The sequence below is a fragment of the Ascaphus truei genome, chromosome 9, assembly GCF_040206685.1.
Source record: "Ascaphus truei isolate aAscTru1 chromosome 9, aAscTru1.hap1, whole genome shotgun sequence".
In the NCBI taxonomy this organism is placed as follows: domain Eukaryota; kingdom Metazoa; phylum Chordata; class Amphibia; order Anura; family Ascaphidae; genus Ascaphus; species Ascaphus truei.
The window spans coordinates 11,434,797-11,447,017 of NC_134491.1; the positions used below are offsets into that span (position 1 = coordinate 11,434,797).

The window sequence follows — 12,221 nt, forward strand, 5'->3', positions numbered from 1 at the left end:
GACTAGGTGATGTAATCAGGCAATGGATAATGGCCGCCAAAGAATACACAGTCCTCCTCCGGTCACACTGGAGCTTTCATAAACGTGCTCCTGCGCTTCTCCGCGTTCCTCGGGCAGATGTTCCTTCAGGGGATTAACCCCTGAAGAAGTGTGTGCAAGCGCACGAAATGCGTAGGGTAATTTTCAGAGCTTGTTTTGACGATATTAACGAGATCAGCGCGTCAGAAGTGGATCGGAAGCAGGAAGTACCTTCCTCCCCAAGGCCCACCACACAGTGACGGAACATCCGCCCGAGGAACGAGGAGAAGTGCAGGAGCACGTTTATGAAAGCTCCAGTGGGACCGGAGGAGGACTGTGTATTCTTTGGCGGCCATTATCCATTGCCTGATTTTAACCTACCGGACCAATGATATTTTTGTCAATCGCATATCATCAATTTTTATTGTTTTATATCACATATTAAATTAGCTTTTTATTTTTTCAGCCTTGTCACTGTTTGTCTTATGTTTGTTGTGTGTTATTGTATAGGTGTGTCAGTCAATGTTGTATGTTCCTAGACAGTGGTAGTCGTAATTAATTGCTGGCATTGTTGCACTATATTTCTTTCTTTGTTTTCAATCATATCACGCAACACACGGAGGAATCTGTATCTGGTCAAGGAATTGAAGGGACTTCTCTTTGGACATTTCTCCCAATTCGTATTGAATTTCCAGGACATTCACTGTTATTGGCGTCGGTTTTTTTCTTTTATTGTTATCACTTGTCATTTTTGATTTGTACGAATCATTATTCACCAGGCAGCCTAGCCCACCAATAGGGGGCCTACTCCTATAGAGGGGTCATTACACACTTATTCCCTATAGCGCTATTTATACACGACTAACGCAATACTTCATGCATCAAGTGCACATCCTCTTCACCAGATCAAAGGAGTACCCATGGAGGAGTTTTTAAGGCTCAAAAGAAATAGCTGCACACAACATACATTTAAAATCAGGACTAATGAGATGTCTCGATTTCAGGATCGTGAATATAGCAAGACGGTAATCAAAAAAGACAGGTACATCAGTAAGGCGAGATCCCGTACTTCATTAATGGCAACTGGCATTAAGGACAAAAACAAATTGGATAAAACCATCTGGTTCATCAGAACATTTGTTAGGAATTGGCCAAAATACAGACAAGTCATACAAAAACATTCACACATACCAACTACAGATCAGACTTAAAGGTCTTGGGCGATGCAGTCAATATGGTGATTCACAGAGCACCAAACTTGGCAGACAAACTTCTGCAGTCACTATAACATCAGCAGACCCCCTAACTTTTTGTCAAGAGAGATACGTAAAGGCTTTTCCCTATGTAGGTCCTGTTCAGCTTGTCAATAAATGTGTAAAGGTCCGCGGGTCACGACCGGCCCGTCACGCGGCACCCTTACCTGCTCTGACGGCCGCCACCGCTGCAGCCCCAGATCCCTGCCATGTCCCCACGGGCATCTCCCGCACAGCTCCCCCTCCTCTTCCGGGTCCAGCATGCAAGCCCTACAGGGTGCTTGCGGACCCGTGCAGCTTGTACACGGCACTCGGGGGATAGCTCCGCCCCCGCTCATCGCGTTACCACGCGTCACGCTTCCCAGCCAAAGGGATGCTCCAGCCTGCCCCTCGTTCCCTGGCTCCTATCCTGGCTCTTCCTCGGGCCACGCCTCCGCTCCACCTCCCTTCTGATTGACACCTGTCAGGTATTTAGCCCCAGCTCTCCATTCAGTCAGTGCTCAGCATAGCTTCTGGTGCCTTGGTGCTGTCTGCTCCTGTGCTTGGTTCTTCTCTTGTTTTTCAGTCTCTGCTTTCTTGACCTTGGTTAGTCTGCGAACCTCCTCTGGATTGTGACCCTGGCTAAAGGAATTCGATTACGCTGTCTTCTTTACTCCTTGGACTTGGCAAACGGAGATTCGACTACGCAGCTATCTCTACTCCCAGACCTTTGGCTTACGGACACGACCACTCTACCCTGGATCCGGCAAGTACCCGACTAACCCTCTTCTTTGGCCCAGATCCGGCTTCGCTCAAATACCCCACTCCGGGCACGCCTCCGCTGCTGTGGGTGCGTGGTGTCCTTCCGTCCCACCTCAGTACCGGGGTCTTGTCAGGTTTGTGGGCAGCACGAGCGTTACAATATGCAACATACCTTTGAATTTTTTTACTCTAAGCATGTGATAAGGAATGAGATCCGCGCTGCACTTAACTGTAAATCGAAGGCAGTGGTTTATTAGCTAACATGTCCATGTTCAATGATCTACATAGGTATGACAACACGAGTTATGTTTCCGTGTATTAGAACATGTGAGAAATATAACAAATACTGAACGATATCTACAAGTAGGGAGACAACTTACCACAGTTGCGACACAGTTCCGATTCTAGTCTCCTTAGGGTTATTGCAATTGACCATGTCGTTTTAGGCATTCGGAGTGGAGGTCTGGAGAGGGCTTTGCTACAACAAGAATGTCGTTGGATAATAAAGTTAGGCACCTTACTGCCACAGGGTATGAATGAATAAATGGGCTATGCCATGTTTTTGTGATTCCATCCCTTAGGTGTTATATTGTAGTAATTTTGCAATGTGCTTACACCAATTTATGATTATGAGTATTCATGTTCTGTTGTTTTATAACATATTACGAGCCTTCGATTCAGCGCGGAATGTTTATTGGTTCTCCGTCATGGTGGAAGCGACATAAATACATTGAGTGCCTGCCTCCTCGTTAAGCCCCTGGACGAAACGGTTAGTGAAACATACATCGGGGCTTTCTCATTGTGTGTACTCTCTTAGTACCTCCGTGGCTTCCACACTTACCTTGGATTCCTGGCGTCTAGCAGTGATTTGGTGGCGATTTGTGTCAGCACAACTCCAATCAGCTTTTCCAGTTGTTCCGGACTTCGGTTCTCAGTTGTGGCTAAATATTGGCCCAGCTTTGCTCCAGTATATTCACTCTTTATAGAGCGTTTGGAATTCTATGTTTTTCAGACAGTGGAACTGTTTTTGAGAACTTATATTCATTGATTGCCTTTTTGGGGGGGTTCATCTTAATGTGCTGATTTCACTTTTCAATGTTTGATACACTTGTTATACTCTGTGGTCTTCACTGCTTTTACTTTATTTGAGCCAGGTTTCCCTGTACCCCAGGTATATGTTTTCTGCAGGTTGGTTTTTTTTTTTGTTCCACCAGCACTCAATGTGTGCTCTATGTGACCGGACAGTCATTTAGGTGGGAGGCTGACTGCAGGCTGACTGCATGCTTCATCACCCCCAACTTAAATTCATCAATTATATTGGTGCCTTATTTGTATTATAGAGTGTCTTTCTTCTATCCAGGGGTGCCAGCATTATTAGTTCTAGAGATTGTTTTAACCACCTTTATTTTTGTGATGTCATTATTAATAACCTGCCTGGGTACACTTACAGGAAAATGAAAAAGGAAAAAGTTTATTACAGCATCTATGTTTCGGTTCTATGCCAGGACGTCATCTTGAGAAAGGTCCAAAATAGGACTCAAAGATGGATGCTTTAAGAAACTTTTTTCATCTTGAACAGTATAAGTCCCTGTGAGTGCCTAATTTCATTTTATATACTCACACGAGAGAGATAGAAGATACACATAAACTTTGAAAGTGAGTGACCTTTATTGAATAAAGGAAGAAGGCACGGGCTTGTGTTAATGTCACTGCTGGAACACAAATAAATACCTGCAGTTCAGATCCCAGTGTCCTAAAAGTAGGTTATGAAAAAAACCCCCACTATTGGGTTATCAAAATCAAAGCAGTCGTGATCTTGTAGTAATTTGACCCGGTTGAAATCCCAGTGACATCCCAACACTAAACTGAATGGGGAGGAATTGACACAAACTAAAAAAATAATATCATCATAATATTAATTGGTAATTTAAATCTTTCCATCCACTTACCTCATTGGTATCCTAACTCTGAGATACCTGTCCACGGCTATGGCTAGCAGTGCTAATATGGAGCTCTGGGTCAGAATAAGCACAATGCAGGCCACCATAAGGCAGCTATAAAATCCTGTCTCCAGTCCAATGCTAATTATGATGGCCAATGGGATGACCAGTGCCCCTACTGCAATATCAGCCACGGCCAGTGACACGATGAAAACGAAAGTGGTGTCTCGGAGGGCTTGGTTAACAATCACAGCCCAGATCACCAGTATATTTCCGAGGATAGAAACCAAGGCTATCAGCACCTCGAAAATTATGTAGACAGCTAGCGAGGCTGGATTTCCCATGCTGCTTCAGCGCAGAGAGGCTTTTCTAAGCCTGGACCTGGGAACGAGAGTACCAGGATAAACAATCATTATTAGGGACTGGAGAAGTTGCCAATGATGTACAAGGCATTTTGTAGCAGAGCGTTAACCCCTCCCATGCCAAAGGGCTTAAATATTGATACAAAAATAGGGATAAACATTTCTCAATGTATGTATGTTATATGTATATGTTATATATATATATATATATATATATATATATATATATATATATATATATATATATATATAGTCATTTGAAAAAGAAAGTACACCCTCTTTGAATTCCATGGTTTGACATATCAGGACATAATAACAATCATCTGTTCCTTAGCAGGTCTAAACATTAGGTAAATACAACCTCAGATGAACAACAACACATGACATATTACACTGTGTCATGATTTATTTAACAAAAATAAAGCCAACATGGAGAAGCTATGTGTGAAAAACTAAGTACACCCTTACTGCTTCCATAGGAATGAAGATGCTAAGTAGCAGACAGGTGCTGCTAATCAAATGCCCTTGATTAATTGATCATCAGCAAGTGTGACCACCTGGTCTGGAGCATTCAGGTGTGTGTTAACACAATGCCAAGGAGGAAAGACATCAGCAATGATCTTAGAAAAGCAATTGTTGCTGCCCATCAATCTGGGAAGGGTTATAAGGCCATTTCCAAACAATTTAAAGTCCATCATTTACAGTGAGAAAGATTATTCAAAAGTGGAAAACATTCAAGACAGTTGCCAATCTTCCCAAGAGTGGACATCCCAGCAAATTCACCCCAAGGTCAGACCGTGCAATGCTCAGAGAAATTACAAAATACCCAAGAGTTACATCTCAGACTCTACAGGCCTCAGTTAGCATGTTAAATGTTAAAGTTCATGACAGTACCATTAGAAAAAGACTGAACAAGAATGGTTTATTTGGAAGGGTTGCCAGGAGAAAGCCTCTTCTCTCTAAAAAGAACAAGGCAGCACGACTTAGGTTTGTAAAGTTGCATCTGAACAAACCACAAGACTTCTGGAACAATGTCCTTTGGACAGACGAGACCAAAGTGGAGATGTTTGGCCATAATGCACAGCGCCACGTTTGGCGAAAACCAAACACAGCATATCAGCACAAACCCCTCATACCAACTATCAAGAACGGTGGTGGAGGGGTGATGATTTGGGCTTGTTTTTGCAGCCACGGGACCTGGGAACTTTGCAGTCATTGAGTTGACCATGAACTCCTCTGTATACCAAAGTATTCTAGAGTCAAATGTGAGGCCATCTGTCCGACAGCTAAAGCTTGGCCGAAATTGTGTCATGCAGCAGGACAATGATCCTAAGCACACCAGCAAATCTACAACAGAATGTCTGAAAAAGAAAATAATCAAGGTGTTGCAATGGTCCAGTCAAAGTCCAGACCTCAACCCGATTGAAATGAAATAATCAAGGTGTTGCAATGGTCCAGTCAAAGTCCAGACCTCAACCCGATTGAAATGCTGTGGCTGGACCTTAAGAGCTGTGCATAAACAAATGCCCACAAACCTCAATGAATTGAAGCAACGTTGTAAACAAGAGTGGGCCAAAATTCCTTCACAACGATGTGAGAGAATGATAAAATCATACAGAAAACGATTACTTCAAGTTATTGCTGCTAAAGGTGGTTCTACAAGCTATTGAATCATTAGGTATACTTAGTTTTTCACACATGGCTTCTCTATTTTGGCTTTATGTTTGTTAAATAAATCCTGACACGGTGTAATATGTCATGTGTTGTTTTTCATCTGAGGTTGTATTTACCTAATTTTAAGACCTGCTAAGGAACAGATGATTGTTATTATGCTCTGATATGTAAAACCATGGAATTCAAACAGGATGTACTTTCTTTTTCACAGGCATCAGGGGGTAATCACAGAAAAAAGAAGCAACGTTTCGGACCTTACTCAGGGGGAGCTTGAGAAAGGACCGTAAGGTCCGAAACGTTGCTGCTTTTTTCTGTGATTACCCCCTGATGCCTGTGTTACTTCATTAAATTGTATTTTTTGAATTTGTGAGTGCTCCAGATTCTTTGATATTGGGTATTTATCTAATTGTTGTTGCTGGATGGTGATCCTGGCCGCACTGTGAGCACCACGACTGATCAGATAAGTTTTTTCCCTTTGAGTGCCCTGAACATTCTTGCTATTGTGAGTGTATATATATATATATATATATATTCTGTCAATGGCATGTAGAAAACATAATTCTATACACTGAATGTGCATATCGTTTCAAACTTGGGACTACAAAAAACTATTTATAAATTGTAAAAATCGACAGGTGTTATGTACTGTACTGCCTTACTTGCCTGTGTGGCTTATGCTGCATTGGTATGACCACAAGACAATTAAGACACAGAGTATTGGAATATATGAATGGAGTCCTATGTGCCCCCTACAGATAAAAATAGAGACAAGGCATAGCTCACCATTATCTATTGAAACATAGATCTAATATGCTGGGTAATAAGGTTATGGGCATAGATATGGTGAAAATGGACATGCAAGGTGAACATTTGGAGAAACTGTTATGTAGAGAATAGGTGGTTCTTCACTTATACAGCATTTCTTTAGTTTGTGTGATAGAGTCACTGCCTCTGTATGCTGGAATGTAGTGAGATGTGTGTGCTTTCCAGCATGCAAGCAGTTAACCTCCCCTGGAAAGGCTTGTTGCAGGTGCAGCAAATTAATTAAGCAGCACTCCTGAATGAGCAGGAGGTATAAAAGGAAGGAAGCGGTCTGCAGACTGAGATTGCTTTCCCCAGAGAGAGGGGAGAGAGACTTCTCAGCCAGGAGAAAGCTAGCTGGCACAGTCCCCTAGGCCTGCTGGGACTGCCTGGGTGTGACGGTGAAGGGTTACCCATGCCATTAATAAAAGGTATTTGGCCCGGCTGGGTGCCCGAGCTATATTGGGGAATTGGGAGTGTCAGCTCTTCAACCCAATTGTGGCATGTAACTGCATGTGTAATAAAGATATGTGTTGGTTTCTACTGTTCCAGGAGTGCTGACCAGCGGAGATGTGCAAGGCGTGAGAGTCAGGGGTGGTTTTACAGTAAAATGTTGTCAGGGTGTGTTTCGGTAGAAGGGGGCCAATGTTGCAGGTTACCCCGAAACCTGCCCTCAGGAATCTCCCCAGACTCCTGAGAACATGAGGAACACAGACCTCCAGATAAAATCCTCCCTAGAAAGCAGTTTGCAGTTTACCGCCAAATCTCCTTGATTTAGCACAAACCAGGGCAGTAAGACCGGGCAGGGAACTGGGTTACATTACAGATCCCGGGGTATGCCCAAATCCCAGAGAGGGGTTCCGTACCTCTCTCACCAGATATAAGGTGAAGGGAGTTATAGGGGTTTTTAAGTTAACATGTAGAGAGTGTCAGCTCTGCAGCCCGATATTGGCTGCAGTACTGTAAATGTATTATAATTGTCAGTGTGTGTCCCGCTAGGTATAAGGGGACCACATGAATACTCTGAGTTCCACTGTATAAGTAATGTATCAGTTATGTATCATGTGTGTGCATTGCAACAGTGTTTCGCTGCCAACCGCAGAAAGGAAAAAAGTTTTTAAAACACGTCAGCTTGCTGCATACTGTATAAGAAGCTAACTTTGGCTAGGAATGTCCTAGCGCTTTGATTTTTGCTGTGCGTGGGGCTGGGTGTTCATCATTAAAACAGTTATAGTTTATGTTTTATAAACTTTCATGAAAAGTCATGGATGAAAGTCCCCTTCTTTTAAGTGTCTTAAGTAAATATTATAAGAGCCAAGGAATTTACATTCGGGCGGGTGGAGCAGCGGAAACACTTGATTCACAAGTACAGTGATCAAAGGGTATATGGCAGGGAATTCCGGGGAGTGAGTCATGCATAACTTAATCCGGACTTCCAAGGCATCCTGCGGATATGATCCCAGAATGTCTGCCAGGGTCCGGAATGAACAAAGGACCCGCATGTTAAAGTGTTAAGTGGGGAGGGGAAGATGTAAACAGTGTTCCCCTGGCATATGTCCAGATGTCCAGGGGAAGGGAGACAAGATATCGCCGGGGAAGTGGGCTAGGTTAGGTATGCTAAGCGGGACAGGTGCGAAGTTCGCGCATGCCCTTGGCATACCTTGAACCCTCTTTGCCCGGTTCCATGAAGTCCTGGCAACCTTGCCAGAGGTGGGAAGTTTGGTTCCCATGCAGCGATTGGCAACAGAGTATAGAGATAGGACTTTGGTGCTTTTAAAAGTCCGTGCAGCCAATCTGGAGTTAGATGCATCATGCGGTAGAAAGATTCATGTAAGCTGGATTCAAAACTTTATCCCATCGTAACGCATGTCTATAGTTCGTAAGAACTAAGGAATCCAAGACGAATCCTGCAGCGTGAAAACAAAAAGATTACTTTTGGCGGAGAAATAGTGGTTGTGAGCGGCGCCACTAGCCAAAGACTGTTTCACGGCTCTGTTTTGCGCACAAACCCCGCTCCTGGGAATTTGTGCCTAGAGACTTTATTTCTGTGAAGTTCGTTCCGGGAACATTTTATTTCGTTTTCCCCGTCCCAGTAAGTGTTATTTCGTATTATTTCATAGATTAAGCTGTGTATGATCATGTTGTAAATAAATCACAATTTATTTTATCTCTCGCTTTGCTCAATCAAAGGATCCGGGTAATTAAGGTGTTAAAAGTTCTGGTCTCCAAACACACTGGGTTGCACATCCCGGAAGATATAAGGATGTGAATTTGCTGTGGAAGCAGGGCTGTCCTATCTAGGACATTGGATCCAGAGGGAATCCCTGGACTCTCATGGGACAGAGTCCCAACAATAGATAAGGACTAAATAATATATATTTTGGTGCCTAAGGACTGTTGATATTTTTGCAAACCAGGTGGGTTATTTAAAGCTGGGAACCAGTTTAGTTGGCCAGTGACATACAGAGGCTTATGATGTGAGTCAGTATCTTTATAGGAGTAGGTCTTTATTTTACGATTTGTTTTCTTAAAGGGACACTGGGCCTATTATTGTGTTTATCCTCTGTAAAATAAACCCGTATAACTAAATATAGAGTTTCCTGTCTTGTATATGGGACAAGACCCCGCAACGTGGAGAAATCATAATTGGTGGATGTGGACGGACGTTCACAGAGGTACACAATTAGGAGGCTTTATAATGTGAAATTATAATAGGCTTTATTGTGCCTGTTCCTTTTCATCAGGAAAATTATCCAAACACAGGGGGGGGAACAAAGCTTCCATTCACTTGGAAGTATTTCTAGTGAAACACTATGCAATAATTCACATCTCCCTTAGTCAAGCAGTTCTTGCAGCCCCAAAACATATAACATGAAATAAGCAGATATAAGCAGTCTCTTAAGAAAAAAAGTCTTATCTGTTTCTTGGAGGGAAAATCTCACTTCCTGGTTCAGCTTCAGGTGTAGTAGTTTTCCCTGTGTCTTGAATTCAGCTCTGCTGTGCAGAGCTCAAGACCGGTCAGCTCCAGAGATCTGGGTTTCTTTTGGTCAGTCTCTCCTGGGACTCAAGAACCTCTGATCTGTCTCTCCAAAGGTCAGCTCTCAGTCAGAGCTAGGGAGGAGTTACTTCCTGTCTCAAAGGCAGGCTTTTTCTACTACCTGTAATCAGGCAGGTGGTGCTAGTTAATTTGCTACCAGCAGTTAACCACCACACTGCTGGATTAGAGGCACCTTTGTGAACAGGGATAAGTCCCCTGTTACAGTGGAGTTTAATGCGGGCAGTCCAAAAGGCACTGAGCGGTGGAAACTGGGGTTGAGAATAAATGCGGGGATTTAAAATGGCCACCCAGCCGAAGTGAAATACAGACTCTGAGAATGAAGTCTGTCCCACGGGGTATGACCAGTTTTGCTTACAGCATACACAGGGAAGGTGTGGAGTGTTGATGGAATAGCACCCTCAGAGGACAAGATGAAAAATACAACTGTAAGTTGGAAAATGGGGGAAGCAATGTGTTTTTTGTGGGGTCTGCCTGGCCACACGAAGCAGTATCCTTTAACAAAGGTGCGTCCCTGCGTGGCCCCGCAAAAGGAACTGTACCAGAGGTGTTTATGGTATCAAGAGCCCGGTCACAATAAACAATGTCCCTTCAAGATGTATGATGATGATGGTGAGGAGGAGGACTCCTATGAGGCCCCGTAAAAAAGACAACTGCAGCAGCAAGTGACGTGCTGTGGTCAAAATTAAAACAAATCGCAAGAACTGCACTGAGCCAGCTCTTCACGAATTCCCTAGTGATATCTTCTCAAACGAGGTGCTGAAGGCCATTCTGAGCATCACCAGAGCATAGCTTATTGTATGAGAGGGAACTTGAGAAGGTCCAGAAACTGGAGCAAGAGATGGAGAAGCAGAGAGGCTGCTTCATCCCCAAAAGACATTACGCCCAGAAATAAGAGGCATGGAAAACACAAGCAACAACGCTAGCGAAAAAACCTGCACAGCTCCAAAATAGGATGGAGGCGTGGATGCAAACTAGGAGCAAGCACTGGGAAGAGGTGGAGGCTCTAAGAGGAGAATTGCAGGATGTACATGTAGGAGGACATGTGCAGAGGTACGCAACGGAGACTATTTTAAGGTGAAATTATAACAAGGCTTTATTGTGCCTGTCGCTTTAAACACAGCAAAAAAAACAACATAAGAGAAATAGTGAGCCAAACAAAAACCTGCTCCACTTTGGCATATATGTATCCTTATATTCCAGTCCTTTTTAACTGCGTGGCTACCCAAGCTATTCATCAGCCCAAGTCATATATATATATAGACAACAGTCATTTGAAAATAAAGTCTTATCTGTTTGCTGGGTTGCTGCCTTTTCTCCGGCTAATCAGCATCCAGGTTTAGAAGTCTTATTTGTCAGCTCCAGACATCTGTGTTCTCTCGGTCAGTCTCACCTCGGAGACTCAGGAACCTCTGCTCTGTCTCCTAGTTCAGCTCACATGTGAGCTAATGAGTCTCACTTCCTGTCTCAGAGGCAGGCTTTTTCTAACACTAATCAGCCAGGTGCTGGTCAATTAACCAGCACACTGCTGGATTAGAGGCAAGTTTTCTGAACAGGGTAAGTCCCCTGTTACAGTACACAAGAGACAGACGTTTCTCGCTGAGGAACTAAACTTGCTGCAACAAGAGAAAAGCATTCTGACACTTCAGAAATGCTACAGAGTGTTTATCCATGGAAGGATGGCAAGGGAAAGCTATTTTTTGCAAACGCTCTGCGACTGTCACCATACAGGCTGCCTACAGAGGGAGGAAAGATTGTCTGTTTTTTTGCCAGAGTAAAGCAGCTAGGGTTATTCGGTCATTTTGGAGAATGATACAGCAAAGAAAGAAGTATCAATATATGAAGGAATGTGTGATTCTTCTACAGTCCAATGTTAGGAGCTATCAGCAACAAAGACGCTACAGGGATATGAAGAGAGCTGCTAGTGTGATTCAGTCTGGATATAGATCCTACCTGAAAACCAAGAAAGCTATGCGTTCCTGTAAGCCAATCTACAATGCAGTTGCAGTACTACAGTCTACTTTCCACAAGACACGGAATGGGAGGACCAAGTTGAGATTGGGTAGCGCAGTAAGAATCCAGTTGTGCTACCGTGCCCACAGGGTCCAAAGTAGATTATTTGCTAGGAAAGCAGCCGCTATAAAGTTGCAATCTCTGAGGATGAGACGGAAAGGTGTCCACGATCGTACACAGAGAAAGGTGTCACTGGATGTCCAGCGGTACTCCCATAGGGGTAAGTTAATGTCAAGAAAGAGAGGTGCATGGGGTACACTTGGAGTTGGTGAGAACTCCGCCAGAGTTGAAGACAAGTCTGCTGACTGTAAAAGAGAGGTGCCATGGGGTGCACTTGGGGTTAATGGGAGTCCTGCCCAAGTTG

General features: G+C 43.6%; 1 protein-coding gene across 1 annotated transcript in view; it reads right to left on the minus strand.

Moving 5' to 3' along the window:
* ADORA1 (adenosine A1 receptor) overlaps positions 1-12,221 on the minus strand; it is a 49,585-nt gene that overhangs the window by 15,572 nt on the left and 21,792 nt on the right. The window contains exon 2 of the mRNA XM_075613339.1: positions 3,962-4,333. Within this exon, the coding sequence (XP_075469454.1) occupies positions 3,962-4,296 (335 nt within the window). The 5' untranslated portion in view covers positions 4,297-4,333. The remainder of the gene's footprint in view (positions 1-3,961; positions 4,334-12,221) is intronic.